The following is a 25,888-nucleotide window of genomic DNA, read 5'->3' as shown; positions in this document are numbered from 1 at the left end:
AGCAGACCTCGTCCGAATGATGACCAAAATATACTGATGAGTTCAATGAAGTTTATTGTACATCACACAAAAGATGAAGCGTTAGTTTTACTCCAGAGAATCACTGTAAGAACAGCTAAATAAACACAGTATAAGATGTGAGCATTAAAGTCTTATCCATAAACCCTTTCATTATCATGGAACATACACAGCGAAGAACACAAAACACTCGTTACAACTAACAGCAAACAAATATATACACACCTTTTCAGTCTGTGCTTAATAAACTGGTACACTGTAAATCCGTAAAACTATTCGATGAGCTGTCATAAAGTGTGCGCTCTCACTTTCATTTCTGCCGTGGTCAGTAACGTTAGTCCTGTCGCTCCAGAGAGTGTAATCTGGATCACGAACAGTTGGTACAGATCCATCCTCGAGTAAGAACGAGAGTAAATGAAGACTGATATGTTCATTCTGACATCCAACAACAAAACACCTCAATCGCTTAGGAGACATTCATGTCTACAGCTGCTCAAGTGTCGAACAATGGCGGACTGTGTCCAGCTCACTCAGGGCGGGTCTATGCTCAAACTGAAGTGTCACTCAACAGTCGTGGGAGGGCCCTGCACAATTCTACGTCACATTGCGCTGAATCTTAGAACAGCTCATTCTGAGACAGTGCTTATGATTTATTGAGATTGTAAAAAAACCACTGGGTGGATTTTTATCATTCTAGGGTGGTTTTGCTCACACACTGCCAACACACATTTATGTTCAAACACCATGTAAAAGTGAATTTTGCATAATAGGTGCCCTTTAAGAAAGGAAATTTGTGTGGAAACCTTGATGAATTTCAATGAACATAATTTATTTGCATTTATTAAATTTATTCATTACATTGATTAAAGCATTTATTAGATTGACATCTTTTTGTACCATTATAAATGTCTTGCTGTCACGTTTGACCAATTTAATGCATCCTTGAAGAATAAAAGTATAAAATTCTCTCTTTTTTTTTTATCTTTCCACAAATGTTTGAATGGTGTCATTGTTTCCACAAAATGTTAAGCAGCAAAAACTGTTTTCATCATTGATAATAATAATAATAAATGTTTCTTGAGAACCAAATCAGCATATTAGAATGATTTCTGAAGGATCATGTGACACTGAAGACTGGAGTAATGATGCTGAAAATTCAGCTTTGTCATCACAGGAATAAATTAAATTTTTTATATTTATTAAAATAGAAAACAATGATTTTAAATTGTAAGAATAATTTACAATATTACTGTTTTTACTGTATTTTTGATTAAATAAATGTAGCATGGTGAGCATAAGAGACTTCTTTCAAAAACATGAAAAATTTAAATTTTTCCAAATGTTTTATAGGTACTGGATGGAGGATGCAATAGGTAACTAGATAAGCTATGACAGTGAATAAGAATCGAGAATGTTTTTCTGGACCTTTCAAATCTCTTGCAGCAGAGAGAAAAGGGTGTACAGGCCCCCACTGAGATGCTGATATTTTTGACATTTGTTGTTTTAGATTACAAACTGTATTATTGGATTTTTCTTGTGTTTAAAAACATACAAGACAGTCCGAATCCGCATCTATAGTACTGTCTGCTTTAAGGTAGTTCGTTTCTGTGATTTATCAGCTATGCTGGCAGAGATTTCAGCATCCAACATTCTGGCCAAAGGTGAGAGGTTTCTGCTGAGTTTGGTTTTCTCTTCTCTCTCACTCAGTCTCTTTACATTCTCGGCCTCTCTCTCTTGGCTGGAGAGCTCGGCCAGATCCTGCGTCCCGTGTAGATGTGTGGGTGTTTGGTCTCCAGAGGGGCCTGACAGCATCCCTGCCTGCTGTGTTATAACCCCGCGCTGAGGCCGACCCCCTGACGACATGGATCGATACAGCACAGCAATGAAGTGGCCCATCGATTAAGCCCATGACAGGGCATTTAAAGGTTTAATCTGGCTAACGAGGATAACCTTTCCCTCAGAGGCAGCAGCCTGCATGAGAGGAATGTACTTAAGGAAATCAGGAAGCCCAGAGCTGGATTAGATGACCTTTAGTGCTTTCAGACATACAGTATTTCTGGACGAATACATCCAAAATTAACTTTTTGCAAAACCTCCCAATTTTGGACCCCGTATCCAGGTGGTTTATTAACCCTTGGAGCGATTTCCCTGAATGCAGACTGTTACATTATTGGTGTCTTTATTGCTGTTCTTATTGATATTGTTGTCTGTCTGGACGCTTTTGACAGTTTAAAGGCACAATATGTAAGATTTTTGGATTAAAATATCCAAAAAACCACTAGAACAATGTTATATATTTTGTTTACTTGTGTACTTACATTATCTCAAATGTTTCCAAGAATGTTTAAATCCAGAGAAATAAGCAATTTTAACCAGGACACGGACCATGTCCATGCGTCGCCTGTCAATGACATCATACCCGCGTTACCCTCGATTTACGGTTTTATTCTGTAGAAACCATGGAAACACCAAAGATGCTTTAATATATGATGTGTTTTATTAGACAGGTGAGCAACTGTTGGGATACCTTTATTGACAGAAAAATAATCATTGTTATATAGCTAAACACAGTCTTATTGTTTAAATCTTGTTTTCTTGATTTACCGCGAGTATCATGTTTTACCATACCTAATATCAATCTAGCCCACTGCAGTGTGTAACAAGTGTCTAGTAGCCACATAGTAGCGAACGCACAGAGTAGCATTATAATATAACTTTCAACACACGCACACAACACACGTCTGCGGCATAATAAAAGCTTGACTGCTCTAATATTATGAAATCACGGAGTCATCAAGCTACACCTTTTTATTTTATTTTAATAAGCGACCTCTAGCGGCGAAAAATTACATAGTCTGCCTTTAACACACCCTGGTGAGATAATCATTTCTGTATTTGTCATTCACACGTCTGAGTGTAAAGAGTCATGACTTTAACAATGCTTCATAAAATATTCATGTGTGCAGCTCCTTTAGATGTGAGTGTACTGTAAACTGCAAGCTGTGAGTCTGCTCATAAGCTGCGTTTGTTATTGCTGAGGACGTTTTTAATTTCATGCTTTTGGGCTGTCAGCCCTATTTCATACTGAAAAGCTTTGTAAACTAAACTTCACCCCTCTCCACACAGCGTCAAGGCTCCACAAATGGCTGTAATATTTTCTGCCACTTTTAAGTCCTCAAACGACAGTTAGTACTAATGCAAACGTGCAAACTATACTGTCGCTGGATCTCTGAATGCGGTCAGAGGCATCACAAACGCACATGCATCACATTGACCGCTGAACATGGATGGCTCTCTTGCTATGTCGTTGGATGTTGTGAGATTGAGAGAGAAAGACAGAGATGGGAGGAAATTATGCAATGATTATGCAAAGCTGTCAATATAGCAAGTTTTGCAAGCCAAATTAGAGTTGTTGTGGCATTTGACTATACAAAACTCCCTGCCACAATATTGTAGATGGTTTTCAAGGTGTTACGAAGCAGTTGCTAAGGTGTTTTGTGTGGTTTTTAGCTCTTGCTAAGCAGTTGCTAGGGTGTTTTATGTAGTTTCTTATTGACATAAATCCCATATTTATGCATTGTGCTCCTCTTTCAATGTTCTTTACATGTTTTCGGACATGTTACAAAAGATTTCTATTTCAAATAAATGCTGTTCTTTTGAACTTTCTATTTATCCAACAAACCTGGAAAAATGTATCACAGTTTCCACAAAAATATTAAGAACTGATAATCATAAGAAATTTTCCAAATCTAATCAGCATGTTAGAATGATTTCTGAAGGATCATGTGACACGACTGGAGCAATGGCGGCTGAAAATTCAGCTTTTCTATCACAGGAGTCATTTACATTTTTAAAATATATTAAAATAGAAAACAGTTATTTTAAATTGTAATAATATTTAATTATATTACTGTTTTACTGCATTTTTGATCGAATAAATACAGCCTTGGTGAGAATGAGACTTCCTTCAAAAACATTTTAAAATCATACCGACCTCAAACTTTTGAAGTTTGAACTTTGTAGTGTACATGTACATATTCTCACTGTGAAACAAAACAGAACCGATTACATGTGCAAGATCAGTTTAACAAGTATGTGTGTGAGACAGAAGGCAATATAATGAAAACTCAGGGTTTGAATCTCAAGGGTACAAACCACTCTCTGTCCTCAAACAGCCTCTTAGAACATGAAACGCCTCATATCTGCTGGAGGGGTGAAAGAGTCAAACTCTCCTGTGAAATGAGGTGTGGGCATTTACACACACACACACACACACACACACACACACACACACACACACACACACACACACACACACACACACACACACACACACACACACACACACACACACACACACACACACCATCATCAGCAGCCGTAATAACTTTAAATGTGTATGACTCCCTGTGAGCAATATAGCATCACCATTACAAATCACTACAAAGATAACTCTCTGTATGTCTTAGAGAGAGAGAGAGAGAGGGAGAGAGAGAGGGAGAGAGGGTGTGCAAGAAAATGAAGATGATAAGGACGCTGTAGGAGAGGAGTTTGTGAGTACATTAAGGTTTCAGAGCCAGCCCAGCATGTATGGCCTCAGGCTACCTGCTAATACTTTCATGTGAGAGCTGTACATGAGAGAAGATGAGCTTCACCTGGAGTGAGATGCAAACTTAAGAGTCCTTCCTCTTACTTCCTATAGAAATACAGATTTTTGACGGCTGATCTGGGTCTTCCCTTCAAACAAAGGTTTTTTTTCTTTTTTCTTTTTTTTGTCTGTCCATGTGCTAAAGTGCTATCTGCATTGCCTTTCCAACCACTGGACTGGAGAACTGCCTGCCACAGCATGCCTCCTAGCCAAGGCCCTGAGGAGTGTGTCACTGTAAAAAGACTACAAACTCCCAAGCCACAACAGTTGCCCAGTTCCAAAATGTAGTGAGTTGACATAGTCAGCATTTTATGCTGAGTTCACACTGAACGATTTTAGGCCAGATTTTCGCTCGTTGACAGGTTTTGGGATATTGCCGACAAATGGCCGAAATCATAGGCAAATCTGTGCTCGTTCACACGAGTGACAATCACTGTTAAAAACATATGTTCTGCATTGTATGAATGTGAGTTGTATGAATGAAATTTGGACATCCGCCATATTGTCCCTGTCATGTGACCTACTACAGCGTCAGTTGTCTCGCTTCACTGACATTCACAATTCCATCGAATGCACACTTCAGACTCTCAATGAAAGTAGCAGGTCATCCAGGTATCCCCTACTGTTTTTTGAAGGTTACATATTCGGACATACTACTTTGTTGGCGTACTGTTTTTCACATACTAGGCAATATATACTAGGGAAGTATTCTGTTCCACAGAAGAAAAAAAGCCATAGCCTACATGTTTAGAATTAGCATGAGGGTGAGTAAATGATGATACCATTTTTGTTTTTGGGTGAACTATCCCTTTAAGGTTTCTGTACTTGTAGTTATAACTTTATTTAAAACAATAGAAGTCTGCAGTATGTGTGTTTAGTGTGCAGGTGCATGTTTTTATGTGCGTCCTATGCTCTGGATTGAACAGGCTCAGATTTACGAGGATACAAAAGCATTTAAATCGTAATGTCTTCCCGTCAAGTTGTTTTTACGACTCTGCTGCCGTCAGCTGTGTGGTTTTAGCTTGTTTATTGCTGATAGTGGACTAATCATGACCAAATCATCAAAGCTTGCCTGACCGTGCAGCTTATCAAAACCACCATTTTATGGTTGAAGACGCAGGAATTGCTCCCTGTTGTGTGTTTTTGCGCACCGGCATTTTAGCACGCGTGTGATGTAGGCAATGTTGCTTAGTTATTGCTCTTTCTTGGCAGTACTGCATGTGGCATCTCAAACTGTGCGTTTATCCTTCACATTCTCTCTATTTGCATAAACTTACTAATCATTTCACACATCCATTGCTGTTGTTTTATTCGTGTTGAAGCCGTTGTCTCCCAGATGTCTCTGACATTCTCTCAGCGTTCGGAATTGTTTGCACTTTTAAGTCATAATTTTTCCCTACCAGCACTCTGGAAACAAATCTTTGATAATAATGAATCAAGGCTGTGGCAGCCATTAGTAAACTGGCAGTGTGGAATGGTAGTCTTTTACAATCAAAGCTATCTGTGGATCACTGCAGCATACACACACAGCGATTTTATGAGGAATGATCTTCACATCTTGTGCTGTAGAGCTATTTGGATCCATCACGGCTCGTTCATGTGTGTTCAGTGTTCCCTGCCCCCCTGTCAGAGAATAAACCAACAATAAGAGGTAATAAATGAATGCATGTATGGCATGTCTGACTTGTAATATAGTTCTCTTTGTATGGGCCACAGCCATCATTTTTTTAATTGAGCTGCTGATACATCAGAAATGTAAATGCTTGCTCATAAGAATGATAAGGTAACTATAACAATAACTATAAAGTTTTAACAATCGTTCTAATTGTGTGAGAATTGGGAGGTCCACATCACAACTATAATGATAACGACACAGAGGAACAATATCATTGGAATCACTTTCAGAGCAATTTTTTCCAACTGATAATAACAATAAAAACAGCCAAATTGACAGCCAATCAGAATACCCTTGAACATTTAAAGTGGCAGATGACAACTGCAATGCGCGCTTAGAATAAATTGAATGTTATCGTCCATTGGTGTGGACGCTAATATAATTATCATTATAGTTATCGTTCTTGGTGTGAACAGGCCTTAAGAGTCTAATTAATTAATTAAATTAATTCTAATTACAGTTTTTCTCAGTCGCTTTGGTGCATTTCTCACATCACTATTTACATTTGCACAACAGTTAGTTCAACCTCCACAACATTTAGTCATTTGTGCACATCATAGTAGCAGTTTCTCATTCCTTCCAACAAATTGCAAATGCTTTTGGACATGCATCAATTGCTTTCATACAACTCTCTGCTGTTTTATAACATTATCATTTGCTTATGTCATGTCAGTCAAAATTAACTATACTTGTGAATGCTGAATAGTCATTCCATATAAAACTTATAGTCCTCATTTCATTGCTTGAGTCATTACATACAAAAATGTTTAACTAGTTGGCAAAATCTGTCAAGCAAATTTTACACATTTTTTTAAATCTTTTTTTTCCTGAAAATGTCTCCTAAATTGAACAATACCAGACAGAGAGGAACGTCTGGATGTGCATGAATGATTACAGTACTATGTATGTTGTATGTTCAGTTCCAATATGTACTGCAATATTGTTTCCAGTTGTGCACAGCTCTACCCAAAGGGAGTTTATGTCTGTTGTAAATAAGGGTGTATTTTTTCTTTTGCACAATTCTGTGAACAAATTAGAATTGCAAAGAGCATATGCAGTAAAAATGTGAAACATACATATTCAGTGTCTTGTACTCACTGTTACCTCACTAAATACAGTAATGTGTAACTTTACTGTATTCTTCAAATGGCTGTGCAAATAGTATATAGTGCTGTCTTGAGCATTCTCAGGTATGTCACCAAGATCTGACTTTTTTGCATTGGAAAACATTTACAGAGTAAACTGTCATAATGAAAACATGACAAAGCCATTTGACTATCTTGTTCATAAACAATGGTGTCAGGACTTTTCATCTTGATGACACTGACACTTTCATTGACATGAATACTTGCTTTTGAGGAATGAGCTATCCATTTTGAGCAGGTGACACGCTTTTGCAGGTTATCAACTAGGTTTTGCAGTTTGTACTAATTGTTTTGAGAACTGCATTAACTGTTGTGCAAATGTAAATAGTGATGTGAGAAATGCACCAAAGCGACTGAGAAAAACTGTAATCAGATCTGCATTGTGCTTTTGAAAGGGAGTGTGTCTTAAAATTTGAAAGTCAAAAATGTATTGGTTGTTCCCATTAGTGAAAACATTAAGAAAAACAAGTAAAGATTGAGAAATGTAATTGTCAAATTCTTTTTATGAAATGATTGAAAAAAATATTTATTAATTTATTGTATATGTACAGTATATGCTCATTTAAAAAGAATATTATAATTATTTTTATGGAATATTGTAGTATTTATTAATAATGATTTATCCGTGCACATATTTTTTTTAATTCATGTGCCTCCTCGTAATCTTCAATCAGATCAAATCATAATCATTGAAATATCTGAGTTTTCAGCTCAGCTGATCAATATAAGTTAGTCAAACGGATTGCTTTTGCTTTAAATGCATAAATATTCCCGACAGCCAAAACAACCATACTGTCTCCAACTTGAATTTTAATCAGTATTAAATCAATGATGTCATTCTTTTGTGAGGGGGTGATATGTAAGGGATAATGTAGAGCTTCGCATCAGGGTCCTGATCAGTCTGAAGGGGTTGTATTCGCTATAACAACCGCCTCGTACTACATTTTCCCGCTTATTACATGGCTACCTACCAAATAAATCAATAATTTGACAAAATATTATTTAAAAAGGAGTTTATTGATTTAAAAACGATTGTATTGCTTCCGCTAAAGAAAATAGTCTGTTCCGTCCCTACGGTTAGAATCCTGCGTCCTTAACAACGCTCTGTTTTTCATGGCAACGGTGTGTTATACTTAGCAGCGGTCTGTTATCAAGAAATAACAGACCGCATTCTACATTAGAATTCAACCAAGCCTTGTAATAATGTATTATAATTCATTATTATTTTCTAGTCTTTCCCAATGTAAATACTGACTGGTGACATATGTTTCTTATACCAGATGATGATGAGTAGATGACCTCAGGTCTCTTTTACACATCTGATACATGACAGTACAGTATATAGACCTGATTCACATCTATCACCTTGATTCTTTTTGTTGTTTTACGTGTGCCATAAAATGCAATAAATAACTGGGACAAAGATATAGAGAGGGGAAATGATGGAGTAATGACATCATGTGCCGCCGGGTGCCTGTAGGAACAATGAGGGCTTTATGTTGCATGGAAGAAGAGAGCACAGATCTCTAACGGATTCACAGACTGTGAAAAAATAAGCACAATGTTGCTCTCCATGCTGTCATTTCAGTTTTTATATAGCATTATAAAAATGATACAGTAGCTTTCATAATACAATGTGTGCTATACATTTCTGCAGAATTAGATATTCTTTGAATCAGTCATGTTGAGAAACCGTTGTGCTTTTAGGATGTATGCGAGCAGCTGAAGTGTGACCTCAGTGCAATACCTCAGCCAGCTGTTCTTACACATTAGCACAAACATCTGTCAGAAAACTTCTCCTCTGATTATGATTTAATTAAAACATTGCAAAAGAGCTTGGAGAGATTAGGAGGAGGGATAGAGACAGACAGACAGACAGACTGAAAGGGAGAGCCTAATAAAGCGGTATTAAGAGCAGCTGAGTGTGCAGATTGAGCCCCGGGCACAGCAGTGGTCACCGTCTGCCCAATCTGGAGTGGTGGAGAGCTGGTCTCTCTGAGGCTCTGCCTGCAGCTGCACTCTCACTCATCTGCTCATTAACACTGCTACACATAATTGAGGCCTATTTAAAGTGGCCAGACTTAAAGGGTGGTCATACTGATTTGCAGCTGGAAAGAAATAGGAAGTCATTCATTTACAGTGAGATCATCCATCCATCCATCCATCCATCCATCCATCCATCCATCCATCCAAAGAAAATTGTATACCATAACTTGAATTTAAATATACAGTGTAACAAATTAGAACATGTACACACACACACACACACACACACACACACACACACACACACACACACACACACACACACACACACACACACACACACACACACACACACACACACACACACACACACACACACACACACACACACACACACACACACACACACACACACAATAATAAGGGTCACTGTGGTGGACAGTTGGGAAACACATTGAGGTCAGACATAATTCACACATTACACACACATTCACCTATCTATTGGTCTGTCTGTCTGTCTGTCTGTCTATCTCTATGATAGATACATAGATAGATAGATAGATAGATAGATAGATAGATAGATAGATAGATAGATAGATAGATAGATAGATAGATATTCCATTAGAGATGTCACAGTTTATCTCTTTGATGTTTACAGATAAAAGTGAGCTAATTATGGAAATAAATGGGGTTATTAATAAAACAGGCATACAGATCTCTAATGAGCTTGTGTATAATTGGTCAGCATCATGCTCAGTTTAATTAGTCTCTGAGCTTTTGTTGACTGGAGCAGTTTGTGTTTGAAGTGTTAGCATCACCAATAGCATCTGGGAGTGGAATGGGCGTAGCACTTCCTGCTCCTTTTACTGGATGGTTTAGTAAAAATTACCAGTCAGTTTCCAAGTGTTTAAATTTTAAAGTCTCATAAAGTGGCCGACATGAAGGCCACACAGCATTTTGATTTAATAATAAATGAAGGCAATCAAATCAGCATGTGTAATGGGTTTGGCTAGAGTCTCCGGGCGTTCCTGGTCCGGTACTTATTAAAAACATCCTCACAGGGAGAGAACAGAACTGATAACTCAGTATACCTATTTGCCTCTAAGCATTAAACCAGCCACTGAGGGAATCAAGTCTAGACCTCTTAACGCTCCTCATTGCTAATGCTCAGGGAAAAGCTTTTTTTTTTTGTTAAAGAGAGTGTTGCTAATGAACTCAGACCTAATCAGGAATGAAGTGATAATTGCATTTACATTTATACATGGGGCAGTTGCTTGCTTTAGCAACCATGATGGCAACTAAAAGAGCATATATTTGTTTCAAATCCTAGATGGCAGATGAGGAGAGAAAAATGTTGATTATTAATATTAATATTTAACTCAACACTGAAGAGCAAAATAGTTTGGCATGGTTATTTACTGGTACTCACTTTTAGCTTAGCATCATGCTAACAACAAACTATTGAAATTAATTATGGGTCAAGTCTCCCGTGCAGAACATTATTTGTGTAGCGTTTGATTATGTACAGTGTTCCAAATCGATCACATCCTACTTAGTTATAATGGTTATAATGCTGCATATATAGGCAGCAAGCTTACTAGGATTTGAAATTTGTTTGTATGATTTACATTAGCAGTTAGCTCACTATTCAAGTCACGTTAAAAGGAGATAGCTTCTGTGCTGGTGAAATCTCAATGCTTTAAATCTTTTGGTAACCAAGTTTATGTGTCTTTGGTCTCCCTGTCTGTCTCTCTTATATCAAGACTCCTTAGATGTGATCAGAGTGCTGTCAGTTGTCCGGATTTGTGTGTCAGCCGACTGACAACTGTGATTACATCTGATTATAATGATGACAGATGGATGTGATGATGACATTTAGTCAGCACTTAATATTTTATACACTCTTTCATGTCTTCCCATCTTTCTTTTTATTTCTTCTGTTTTATGACTATGCCACCTCAGCCAGGGATCAGTTCTCCCCCGTCTGTACTGGACACTGATTTAGAGCCCTTAATCCGAGGGATGTACCGTGTTCAGCACGGAGAAGCGTTAAACTTAGAAGTAGATACAGAAAGGTCTAGTTGCTTGTATTAATATGCGGTCACATTTAACATTGTTCAGCGGATTTTGGCAGGTCATTTTAATAGGTATTCATGTGATAGGGGATTTCGCAATAAGGACAAAATATTTCCTCAGATATCACTGTGTTGGCCTACAGAAAGCTACTTGGTTTTGAAGTGACATCTTTGTGAGTTATGCTTCATGCATTATACATCATACACTAATGACAATAGACCCTTTTTCCTGCAAAATTTCGCTAATGTAACTGCACTTTTATGTCAGCCAATACAAGCATTCTCTTGATTGATTTCAGAGAAGTTTCTACAATGAAATGAGATAAAGGTAGGCTTTTAGTAAAGTGTTGTTATTGAATATCCCTACGTGCCGGGAATTACTAATAAACCGTGTAAACAAAACATTAGTCATTTAAATAGCCTTCTCTATAATGCTGTTTTTTAATTTATTATTTATCATTTGACAGAGTGGCAAGCGCATTTATAGAAACAAATATTGGATACGTGACTGGATCCGTCATATAGCATGCTCTGTCACATGCTTCCAGAAAAGGCTTTACTGTGAATACTGTAAACATTTATGCATACAAAGAAGAAGAGAAAATTGCCTCCAATTCAATATGTTCTCCAATTATCATGTGTAATAGGCTGTGAAATCCTCATATCTACGCAGTCGGTTGGAAAGGCAACAGAAATGGCCTGAACACTTAGCCTAGATTCTCTGCCCTCAGTGTGCTAATGACAGACAGCCCTGTCTCCACCGCACACAGAGAGAATATCAGCCATATTTCATTCAAACGCCTCACAAGAATCCTCATATTTTCTCATTAACTCACTCCTTTTCCATTTCTGCCAATCTTTCCCTAAGCCCAAAAGTGATTAGCAAAGCCCAAAAGTGAATTCCACTTCCACCTCTCTCCGCACCCTCCTTATTCTCTTTATCTTCCTCCTGACTATAGACAGGATTGGCACTGTTCTAAGTTACTAGAAGAGAAAAAGTTTTGGTTTTGGTTTTACCAATCATTGCTAACCGTGTTTCAGTGAACAATTCAGCTAGAGAAACTCCACTTATGAAGACAGACACAAAGAAGTGACAGGAAATGATGGAGAAAGAGGAGGAACGGGGCTGAGAAATGTTAAGCCATATTTAAACTCACATGGCCCATATGAGTACTAGTTCAAGAGCTGGATCCTGGCATAGGTAATATTGGCAGTTGCCTAGGGCAGCGGTGTTCCACACACAGCTCTCAAAAATGCACTTCACTTCTCTATCACTCATCCACAGCAGTTTCACGCTCTCCGTTCTGCCTGTCCCTCTCGTTGAAAGTTTTGAATTTACTTGCTTTATTAAAAAAGTATATTCCTCTGAGATCTGAACTCAAGACTTTTATTACAGACACTTTTTATATAAATTAATGTAACTGTATTTAATTGTATTACTGCATGTTTGAAACTTGAATTCTTATTTTTTTTCTTTCAAAGTTCATTTAATTTAGTATTTTTGTTTTGTTTTAGGTGTACAGTACATAGGTAATTGTTTCTTCTAGGTAGGGGATACAAATTAAAAAAAGATTTTTTGCATTTTTAAATAATAAAAAAATTACTGGAGTACGTCTCTAAAAAAACATTTATGTTCCCTTTTAATTCAATGTTATTTGCAGATTCTTTGTAGTTATTTTTCAAATTTACCAGCAATTTCTTTTTTATGGCAATTTTTATCAGCGTTCCTAATATCTGATTTAGGACACTATATGAGTCAGGACCTTTATTGACCAGTTCAATAGGTTGGAGGCGGAGCACATGTACTACTAACCAATAGACCATAGATAGCTCTGTCAATATTTACATGTTTTTTTTTTATATTTCTTTCTCTCTCTCTCTCTGTGTGTGTGTATGCTCTCTTCCCCCTTCTGAATGCATTTAGTGCCTAAAAACATGAGAGGAAAAATGTGACTTAGAAACAGAATGAGAAATAAGAATGTCTATGTATCGTGAGTATGTGTGTTGTAGAGCCGTGTTGGCTCAAGCTGTTTGCGCCTGCAGCTTTTTCAATAAACCCGTCAGAGACAAACTCGTCTCCGTCTGCTGGCCGCTCACTGAGTTTCCTGACAATACCTGTCAACTCTCTCCTACCTCTCACAGCCTCATGGCTGCAACTCCAGCCTGTTTGCTCTGGAGCGCTGCCGTTACAAGCCATCACCATCCTAGAGCTCTTCAGAGAGAGATGTGTGCCGATGGTCTCTCTTGACATTAGCTTAAGTACATGAAGAAGTGTTTTTGTTTGGTGATGGAGGGGAGGGTGAGTCACACAGAATTACAGTTATCCAGGCCAACTGTACGTTACGCACATTATCACAGGCTTTGGATTTCTTTACATTAGGTGACCAGAGAAGCAGAAAAGCTTGCCTCTTCTATGTAATACGATTTTCTCGTTCCTATATGTCCTAATGGTTTATTGTTCTGCTCATGTTTGCTCAGCGAATATAGCTTTTGTAGTAAGGTAGAGAAACTTTTTATATATTATATTACATTACATTACATTACTTTATACAGAATGTATGTGTGTATACATATTATTTTATTATAAAGCAATTTAAATGAAAATCATTATTCAAGGTAATAATTAACCATTATTATTATTATTATTACGAGGAGGCAATCATCATGCATTAAAATCATTTAGTGCACAGCTAGCCTTGGATAATCCATTACATATAGCATATGTAAACAGTACTGACAAAGTGACTGACACAGCCCTTCCATTGTCCTTCCATATGCCCTGCATTTCAGCTGGTGATTTCATCACAACCATCTCAGAAAAACTGAAAACAAAAACAAAAAAACATTCTGATTTCCTTTCAGAATGAGCCTCTAAATGTATACACCCCCCTCCTCTCATGCTTGAAAAAAACACTCCTCTATCTTACAGCCACAGTCTGGGAAAGAGAGAATGTCAAGTTATTTTCCTCCCTCTGAAATGCAATGACATATTTCAATTGCACAGGTCACACTCTCATAGCCAGGACATTGCTTTGAGCATTTACCTCCTCTCACATGGAGGGCAAATTTCAAACTGTCATAATGTGTGTCAGGCTGACGGTCCAACTTGAAATTTGTGTAGTATTTCTTGTATAGTTCATGTCTATATTGCGTTCACTACAATCTCACACGTCCTCAGGTACTCAGAAAGTGTCCTTGAGTTCCTCCTGTCTACAGTGAGTGCCTGTGATGGTATAAACTCAAGTGGCCAGTTTGGTCATTCATCTTCATGATAGACACCACGGGTTGGCCATTCCCCCCTACAGGTGTCTTTGTGCTCGGCACGCTGGGAGAAATGTGCTGCTGGCGCTCACATCAAGCCTTATGTCTCACCTCAATGCCAGAGCGTGTCTGGACTGCCGACAGTTAGTTTCAGCTCTGCCTCCTCCGTTCCACTGCAGCCATACAAGCTCAAACTACACCTGCCTGTCTTTCTGCCCAATCTGTCAGGCATTAAGAGCTTTCAACAGCCCTGCTCATGGGCAGATATAGTTTAAATGGCTTCCAAAAGGATCATAATTGCAACCATTCAACAGAAACTCTTTCAGTGAGACCAGCACTTTACACATTTCACTGACTCCCATGTTTGACTATTTCCCTGCACCTGTAGTTTCAGTGCTCACTTATTTGCCACTGAAATCTTTACTGTCGTCGTAGTGACTGCTATATGACTCTGGCCTCTGTCTGGCTGACCCATTATGATCAGACTCGCTCTCTTCAAATCCCACTTGACATTTCACTCATGTCTTTTGAACAGACAGCAAGTGAAATAACGTGTAAATAGTAAAGAATGGGTTAGAAATAAATCTTACAGATTGCATTAGAAACACACAATGGTGTCTCTTCTGAGCCATTCTACCGTCTGTGGTTTATGTCGCGACACTTCTCATATTTCCTTGTTTTTGCACCGGTGACAAATCATTTGTCTTCCCTTTAACATCTCAGGCAGCCCTTAATCAATTTGTTACACAAATAGTTTGACAGACGTAAGCTATCAACATCTTTCTGAAGGACAAGCGCTCACACACCAGGAACGAGCACAGTTCAAAATGTTTGAATTGTCTCTCTTTCAGTTCAATTGAATTCAATTTGCCACACCCCACAGGATATTGAAAAGCAAAATGAATTACAGCAAGTGGAATTTATTGAATTGGTGAACAGATGTGTGAATACTGTGATGTTTTAGTATGTGCGGTAAAATGAAAACACTCAGATTGAGTGACAGGAAGTATATTCTATTTTTATAACTTGATGTATTAATTTTCCAAAATGTTTTATAATATACTTAATTAAATGGTGATAAAATAAAATAATTGTCATTTGGCTTTATTTCAAAATTATTTAAATATTAAAAAAATTCTATTTCAAATCAATGCTGTTCTTTTGACATTAATAATAACAAGAAATGTTTCTTATCACCAAATTCCTGTGTTAGAATGATTTTTCTGAAGGATCACGTGACTCTGAAAATTCATCTTTGCCATTACAGGAGAATAAATTGCATTTTAAAATATATATTAAAATAGAAAACAGTTATTTTAAATTGGAATAATATTTCACAACAATTCATTTTTTATTTCATTTAAAAAAAAAATTGTATAATAAATGCAGCCCTGGTGAGCATTAGAGACCAACCCCAAAATTGTAAACGCTAGTGTTCAATACAAAAATGTTGAATTAAATCATGAACAAATATAAAATGGTGATAAAATAAGGTACAACTTTGCAATTGTGGCTTAATATTTTATACATCTGTATGAAAATAATTCTAAGTTTCAAGTGACGCTGACACATAAAATGTATTCTAGCAGGGCTGTTTGTCTTTCTCTCCAGGGGTGTACGTTTTGTAAAGATGACTCAGCACACTGTGCTATAATCAGTATATGTGTTGGCACTGAATTCACAAATAACTAATAATAATATCCCTTCAGGACCCACATCTGGTGTATGTGCATTCATGTTCAACACGGCCTTATAAACTTCCTTGGAGATCTGCTCAAACATGCATTTCTGTTTTTCTATCATGTTAGAGACTTTGTATTGACTGCTATTGTCTTCATGCTGAGTTAATTATATGCACTAATCTTAAACCTAACCCTCACAGTAACGCTTTTACATGTTCAGATTTTCATTACACAATTTAGTAAAGCCATTGTTGTTGCCTGATTTCCACAATGTTGATGTTGAATATACATGTTGGGACACTTATTCCTCACAATGTAGGCAAAAGCTGATCCACCCACTCATACACTCGCAGTGTTCCAGTGATTAATGCTACAGGCAGAGATTGTGTCCCACAGACATCACCCCAGTGATGCGAGACATCTGTCTGTGGTTAGCTGCATGAGTCTCCTCTTGCTTTTCATGTTTTGAATCACTATGGCTCTCTGTGTGTGTGTTTGTGTGAGTATCATCTCTCTTACCAGCGCACTGCACATATTTGCTTTTGTATTTGAGTTTTGCTGTATGACTCACAAAGATGATCTTGACCAAGTCAGAAAAGGTCAAGGTTAGCCAGTAAATTGGCTCTAAGCAATCCGCCCTCGTGCTAAGCTTATGATGCTCTCTCTCTCTCTCTCTCTCTCTCTCTCTCTCTCTCTCTCTCTCTCTCTCTCTCTCTCTCTCTCTCTCTCTCTCTCTCTCTCTCTCTCTCTCTCTCTCTCTCTCTCTCTCTCTCTCTCTCTCTCTCTCTCTCTGTGTGCTTTGATGTCTGAGGAGGGGTTTGATGAGTCTGGCCACTTTCAACCTAACAGCTCCTGGTATCAGTGACACTATGACTACAAAGAACAGTTGTAAAAGAGTCATGTGACACACACACACACACACACACACACACACACACACACACACACACACACACACACACACACACACACACACACACACACACACACACACACACACACACACACACACACACTTCACCAACTATCACATCATTAAATCAATCAATAGAAGAAAAACATAATAACCTAACAGCTCCTGGTATCAGTGACACTATGACTACAAAGAACAGTTGTAAAAGAGTCATGTGACACACACACACACACACACACACACACACACACACACACACACACACACACACACACACACACACACACACACACACACACACACACACACACACACACACACACACACACTTCACCAACTATCACATCATTAAATCAATCAATAGAAGAAAAACATAATAAACAACCCCACAATGCATTGGAAAAAATATATGTATTAGGTTCTTAATCAATATATATTTTCCCCCAATAAAATATTTAAACAATTTTAAAATGTATTTTTAAGAATTAGATTTCTTTTTACCCTGTAGTCAATTTTTCTATTATTTTTTTATGTTTAAAACAGAAATCTAACATATTTAGTGAATTTATGCTTAAAAAAGGAAATATAATATGCCAAAAGTATGGAAAATTAAATGAATTCAAGATATATTCTCTTTAATCTATACTTCTCTTAGGGCCGGTTTACACCTGGTCACTTCATGCGTTTTTACTGATCAGATAGCTATCTGATTTATCAAAACGATTCCATTTACACCTGGTTACATAAATGTGTTTTCGCAATCTTCAATTCCCACGCTATATGCAGATATTTATATCGGAGTTCACGTCACCGAAAGCAACATATATGAGCTGCATTTTACTGATCATCAGCTAATTTCAGGACTACACGCCTGCGTATACATATATATTCAAACTTGCATACCTTTGGACTGAACACGTTATGCGCATGTGCACGACGTCTGCGGTTTCGTGGGTTTGCATTTTTGAGGTTTGCGGATAATCGGATAATCGTTTGCACATTCGAACCTATTTCAGGGAGTGCGTTCTCGAGACACCAGGCACTGTTTTGTGCGGATGAGCGGCCGGACCGCGTTAAGGGTTTTCCTGTTAGAACGGTGTTGTGTTAGCGGCCCCTAAGTTAATAACTAATGATCTTCGCAACGGAAGTGAATCAATCAATCAAAACTAACTTTAGCTGGACAATAACTTTATCCTAGAGCTGCTGTAAAGCCTAAACAATCTGTTACGGTAATGTCCTATTATCACTGTGAAGCTACTTTGAAACAATCCATATTGTTAAAAGCGCTATATAAATGAAGGTGACGACTGATTCGCGACATTTTGCACGTTGGCTTGATGAATAGATGCTCAGCTTCTCATCTGCGGTGATGCGTGTTGCAGTAGCGCCGTCATATCTGGCTATAACATTACATATAGCCTATAACACTCTCTCACACGTTTATTTTTTAGCATTGTTGGGAGGAGTAAAATTTACATATGTGGTTTCAACAACCAGATGCATTTACACTTGTCCAGTTTCGTCTGGAATGCGGTCCAGACCTCCTCCTGATGTGGTTTGAGTGATCGGATTCAAACCCGTCTCGAATGTGTTTCGGACGGCATTTACACCTGGTCTTTTCACGATCGGATAGCTATCCGATCACAGAAAACGCATGAAGTGGCCAGGTGTAAACAGCCCCTATTATAATAGATAAAGATAAATTATTATATATATATTTTTAGGAATTTTGACTAAATAGTGATTTAAAATTTTGTTTCAGTGTGAACACAACATCATGACACCTTCTTGACAGAGACTTGTGACAGAAAGAAGAAAAGAAAGAAAAAGACAGCAGTGTGTGACTTTATGTCCAATACTCAAGGACAGGAAACAGTCCTGGTCTATTCACGTCTGTTTCCATGCTCATAACCCAAGGAGAACAGGTGCGAACGTGTGATCCAACAGGAAGTCACATGTTTGAGTGTTCTAAAGCCCCTGAACAGCTGTCCCCCCAGTCTTCCCTCCAGAATGTGTGTCGGCATGCTTGGGGGCACTAAAACGGGGGCTGGTCTTTATGTGGCTTGAAGCCTGTGAGTATTTGTTGAGGCTAATATAAGGACAGACGCAAAGAGGGGTTATTTAGAAACACACAAACCCTTTGGCCTTCCATAGCTTAGAATAACACTGACCCTGCATGTGTGTTTGTGTGTTTTAAACAGGTGGAGATTGAAAAACTGGACTACCATCACTACCTCCCCCTGTTCTTTGATGGTCTGTGTGAGATAGTTCACCCCTATGAGTTCTTCGCTCGACAGGGCATCCATGACATGCTGGAGCACGGTGGCAGTAAGGTCCTGCCTGTTATTCCACAGCTCATCATACCCATCAAGAGTGAGTGGCATTAAGATGACACCTACTCCCTGTCTAGTGCTAATTCCTGTCCAAAGTAACTCTTCTTTTTGTTGTTAGTCACAAAATCATTCAGTGGAGGTCAATCTGTCTCTGGTACATAGTATGCACTTCATCTGCGTAAGAAACCAAACAGCTTGGAAGAAGAATATAAGAAGCATTCTGAAGCGAGAAAAAATTTAATAAAAATAACATTAAAAATGATAATAATTTATATATATAATTTATATATACACACTAAATAAATCTGGTTTATGGAATGGTGGTAAGAAGCAAACCTTGAAATGCTGAAAATATACCATAGCTCATGTGTACCACAAGTCATGTGAAGGAAATGACAATTTAAAGGAGAAAACAGTATGATGAGAGCAATATTTACCATTGATGCTTTATTGTTAGCCAAGGGTTGTTGTGAAGCTGTTACTATTATGGAATAAAACTTACTGTTATTTTTTTTATTTACTGTAAAAGAAACATACATATTTTTGCAACAAAGCTAAAGGACCCCTTTTAAGTTAATGTAATACAGAATTTTAAAACATTTGTCATTTTGTATGTTTTTTTTTTTTTATGGTTAATTTTTGCTTGTCTTCCTGTTCATAAAAATGGTATTACTTAATATATTGTATTATATAACGCATTTTAAGAGCACAACTGGCCCTATTGTCAGCACAGCAAAATAAGACAAAATAACACAGTACAATAATAAAATACGCTTTTCTTTGCAATAGACTGTGGAAACTTTGGATACACTAGAAGGTCATGGATAGAAAAAAATAATGAATTAAGCTAATTTTCAAAACAAAAACTGACCATACACATACAGCAAAGGTCACTCTGAAGAGAGTGAAAACCAGAAGGTCGATGTTCTGCACTGGCCCGATCAAAGCCCAGAATAAAAAAATAAATGAGCTCTTATAGGATGATTAAATAAAACAATCCTCCTCCTGCTTGATTGAAGTTTGAACTAGATTAGATAGATGGATAGATAGATGGATAGATAGATAAATGAGAACAGTTTCTCCCCTCTCTCACAGGAATGACTGCAGATATGTTTGTATCAGGAGTTAAACTAATGCAATTACTGAAGAGTCTAAATGTCATGATCCTGTGGTATTTAGAGAAGGAAAAGGTATATGAGGTCATTCATTTTTAGAGCCTAATATGAAGAAGGAATTAATGGTTCCTTTATTTAGAGAGATTTAGAAACAGATCTTCACTCCTCCAGACGCGTCACACATCATGCATTATTGAACACTCCTTCGGTGCAAATGTCACACCGCTGGAAAACAGTTTGCCGTGTTTGTTTGGTAATTAGAATTTCATCGTGTGCTGTTCAGATATAGGAGAGCAGGAAGTAAACGGAAATGATTGTTAAAGTACAGCACACAGCTGCCACTCAAAATAAATGTCTTTATTCTGCGAAACACAAAGTCTTTTTTTTTTTTTTTTATGTTCCACAGAAGGAAGAAAGTCATACAGGCTTGGCTTGAAATGACGTGAGGTTGTGTAAATAAATTCATTTTTGGGCGAAGTGTCCCTTTTAACAGATAGTTTTTTATTATGAAGATACCTCATAAAAACCTTGTTCAGACAGGCTTGAGATACATCATAACGTCATGTCTAATAATGTATTATTTTATAATGTTCTCTGTGGTCCACTTATAATGTTATCAGGACATCCTAATTTAGATGTAATAGGCTATTTTCATATCCTATTTTTTACCTTCTCTTTAAAACACACTGTTTGATGGGCGTGTGGCATTCAAGACTTGGAAGTAAATGCCTACTGCTATATTTGGGTAACAGTTTTGCATATAAAAATAATTTTCAACTGCCCCTCTATTACATTTTATAAACTTCCGTTGTTGAAAAATATCTTATTACATAGTTGAAACATTTGCCAACAATATGAAACATTTATTACTTTATAAGTCTTGGTTGTGGCAAAGAAAGTTCAAGTTCTTGCAGTTACCACAGTTATTATTGACAAAGGATGACTTACAATGTTTTGTGTAAACGGAATTATGATGAACCATCGTTGGTCGCACTGTCGTTCTTATAGGCTTTTCACCGTTCATCCTTTTCGATAAAATGAAAAACATTTACATTGTCATGTGCAGTGTCGTGTTTTAAATAAAATGAAACGTGATGTAATGGTTTGTCTTACTGATGATAAAACCGAAGATGTTGCTCACTGAAGCTTTTTCAGGATTACAGTGAATGGCTTAGATCAAAACAATAACAAAAGCTGCATTCCCTACGTGCTTTCTTCAGCAAAAGGAAAAGGAAAGAACAGCAAATCACAACTAATAAGTTTGACTGCAGCACTAGTATAACTACTCAAATGATCTGTAACAGACAAAGCAATAGTGAGACATGGTAAAAACATTGTTACTCACACTTGTGTGTTGTCACATTACTGTCAGATCCAATATAGTCAAAACTGCATCAGCTTTTATTTTCAGTCCCTCTGAAAGGCCTGTGTCAAATGTGTCTTGTTTAAAACGAATCCGCGGTACAATGAAGCGAACAAACTAACAGTGTCCTACTGACACGATCTGACTGGAACTTCATCCACGCTTTCTTAATGTTAGGAATATTAATGAGAATAACCTCTTCTATGTCCAAAGTTTTGATTTCTCAATCAAATGATGCAAATTAAGGCTTTTTTGAAGAATTGAATGGACACCTTCCATTTAGAGCCCGTGAAGAAAGCATTTTTCAGGTTTTGGACATAGTCTGAGAGCAAAAAAGTGCAAATATAACACCCCAGTAAGGGTTGAAACAAATGGCAAAAATGTTCACACATTGTCAAAATATTCATGACCTCAAAGTGTTTTTGGACTTTTCTCTTTCTATCTCTACATCTGTCTGTGTTTGTCTACAGATGCCCTCAACACGAGGTGCAGGCAGGTCATCTGCACCACGCTGAAGGTTCTGCAGCACCTGGTTGTTTCAGCAGAGATGGTGGGTGAGGCGCTGGTCCCGTACTACAGACAGATCCTCCCCATCCTGAACATCTTCAAGAACATGAACAGTAAGCAACTCATACACATCTACAACAACTGTGGGTTGTTATAAAACATTATGTAAAATATATACACCATTCTAAAGTTTGGGGTCTGTACGATTTCTTTTCTTTAAAAAAAAAGAAATTAATACTTTTATTCTGCAAGAATACATTGATTTCGATATGTATAACGTTCCAAAAGATTTTTCTATTTTAAATAAATGCTGTTTTCGAAATTTCTATTAATTAGATAACCCTGGGAAAAAAAAAGGTTATATCACAAATATTCCATAAAAATATTATGCAGTTGTGCCATTATGTGACACTGAAGACTGGAGTAATGACTGCAGAAAATGTAGCTTTGCCATCACATGTTTTTTTACTTTTAAATTACTTTTTAAAATATATGAAAATAGAAAACAGTTATTTTAAATTGTAATAATATTTCCAAATATATTTTTTCTGTATTTTTGATCAAATAAACGCCTTGGTGACTTATCAGAAATATATACATAAAAATAAAAAAACGTACAGACCCCGATCTTTTGTACGAAAATAATTTATTTTCACATGATGTCACAACAGAGCTTTCTGAAGTACAGTAAATGTTTCTGAAATACATTACTAAGATAATTCCAACACTACATGAATGCACCATGAGTGGTATAGATTTCAGCTGTGCGGTTACAGGTATGTGTATTGCCAGTTTTGAATATGGCTCATTCAAACTGATGTCGAAACTGTCGAAACTTATAGTATGTTTTTTAATGACTACATTCTTTACTTTTTCTGCTGCTTCGGTTTTACACATTTAACCGTTTTTTGTATCTCTGATCTGGCCACATAGAAAAACACTGGCAATTAACATTGATTTTACATTGATCCCTGCGGCCCTTGTCTTGCTAGAGATCAGTGCTTGTCTTTTAGGATCCAAGCCTTCAGCTCTGATCTTTAAAGCTGTTCTCAGATCAGCAGGCATCGGCACTGCTCTGAGTCACTCTTATTGAACATTCTACATCATTACTGAATGCTTATGCCGACTTTTTACATGCCAATGCCAATACAAGTCTACTGGTGCCTGTATTTCCATTGATTGTGTCGTTTTATTTGTCTCTCTTTGTCATCTGATGTCTGCCATCCTTTCAAATATGTTTCTGCGGACTGACATGACCGTTCTGTATTCATTGTGTCCTGGTGTCGGACAAATTCACGGTTCTTTTCACCGCCTTTGTCAGGCAGACTATAGGCCTGCCAGACATCTTCAGGCGTGAGGACAAGCATTGTGGATCAATCACCTCATCACAGGCTTAACCAGCCGAAATGCTGCCACCTCACTCCTCTGATCAATATCCAATTTGAATCTTTTGTCTTCTTAATTCCGTTACATTATGTGCTAATGTTTTGTTTGAGCAAAAGAAGGAGCACTGGAGGAACAGAGAAAGCTCCTCTCATTAGCTTCAGGCTCCATGCTAATCTCCTCTGTGAATTACCGATAGGTAAAGACTCTTAAGTGTTTAAGGCCTGGTTTACAGGCTCAGGTCAGGACTGGTTAGATCCAAATATCAGTGTCAGAAATCATTGTGCATCTTGTCAACTTGAGAAATGAGCAGCTGCTATTTTAGTCTTCATAGTTAAAGCGTAAAGGGATGGTTCACCAAAAGTTCTGTCATTATTTACTCACCCTCAAGTTGTTCCAAACCTGTTTGAATTTCTTTCTTCAAAAAGAAGATATTTTGAAGAACATGGGTAACCAAACAGTTCATGGACCCCATTGCCTTCCATAGAATGAAAAAAAAATACTATGGAAGTCAGTGGGGTCCATGAACGGTTTGGTTTCCGACATTCTTCAAAATAACGTATTTTGTGCTCAGCCGAAGAGATAAATTCATAAATGTTTGGAACAACTTGAGGGTGAGTTAATGATGACTGAATTTTCATTTTTGGGTGACTAAACTATCCCTTTAAATAGTCTGATTGTATGAGAGAGAGATATATTTGGAGACCTGTAGTTAACTGACGTAGGGCTTAAAAGGATCTGACTTTTTCTTTTGGATTCCTCTGGGGGTAGATGCTGATTGTGAATATCCTGAACCGGATCACTCTAAGAGTATGTCATGGGCCATGTGTGTATGTGTTTTTATGCCTTGTGGCAGTGTGGCCAGAGGGAATTTGTGTCTACATAGTGGTCTTTTGTTCCCCAGGATGCAGCTGTTGGCGCTTGTGGTGTTGTGTGTCCGTGTGATTCGTCCTGCTTTCTGTGCTTTTCAAATCTTTTTTTTTTTTTCACAAGGTCACATTTGTCCACATTTGTTGCTGTTAAATAGCCTAATATTCTGTTTAAAAGTTTGGGGTCAGTAAGTTTTCTTCCTTTTTCAAATGCATTAATATTTTTATTTAGCAAGGATGCATTAAATTGATCAAAGTAATGGCTTTTATATTACTTTTCTATTTTAAAAGAAATTCTGTTCTATTGAACTGTCTATTGATCAATGAATCATGAAAAGTCATAAGAAATGTTTCTTAGAGGAGCTACATGCAAGAATTTACATGTATTAATCGCTTTTTGTATTGCCAATGTGTGACCAGCTTGTAATGAAACTTAAAAAAACTAGACATTCCCCGACTTCCTGGGTTGTTTATAAAAGCCTGTAGACTGATTTTTATTTGAAGGACTCGGGACGTTTGTTGCCGGGAAAATAACAAAACAGTGTGTTTTTAATGATCTCATCTGTTGACATGATGCCGGTGAATTGAAGAGCTGGTGCAAACACTTTTCTCATTCAAAGATGCTTTCTTCCAAAGTGTCTTACAGTAAATTTAAAGTATACATTTGATCAGTTTGTGTTCCCTGTGAATCAAACCAAATGATCTTGGCATTCTGAGCTAGGCTATATAAACTTTAACATTTTTGAGTAGACTATTCCTTTAAATATAAAATTAGTGGTAAATGTGTTCTAGACAGAACTCTTTAACCCTGGACTAGTCATAAATGAACTGCTTCAGTGTGCAGTTTCCCCAATGTAATTTCAGTCTGTTTAAATCATTAAAAGTAAGGAGGTTTAACCTCTCATAATTCAATCA

General features: G+C 37.4%; 1 protein-coding gene across 1 annotated transcript in view; it reads left to right on the top strand.

The window, feature by feature from the left end:
• pacrg (PARK2 co-regulated) overlaps positions 1 to 25,888 on the top strand; it is a 119,069-nt gene that overhangs the window by 56,317 nt on the left and 36,864 nt on the right. Inside the window, exons 3-4 of the mRNA XM_082142545.1 lie at positions 19,605 to 19,776; positions 22,685 to 22,834. Coding sequence (XP_081998671.1) covers positions 19,605 to 19,776; positions 22,685 to 22,834 — 322 coding nt within the window. The remainder of the gene's footprint in view (positions 1 to 19,604; positions 19,777 to 22,684; positions 22,835 to 25,888) is intronic.

The sequence above is a fragment of the Leuciscus leuciscus genome, assembly GCF_965113295.1.
Source record: "Leuciscus leuciscus genome assembly, chromosome: 17".
Lineage (NCBI taxonomy): Eukaryota > Metazoa > Chordata > Actinopteri > Cypriniformes > Leuciscidae > Leuciscus > Leuciscus leuciscus.
Note: the sequence above shows the minus strand (reverse complement) of the source record. Positions and strands in the feature narration are given on the sequence as shown.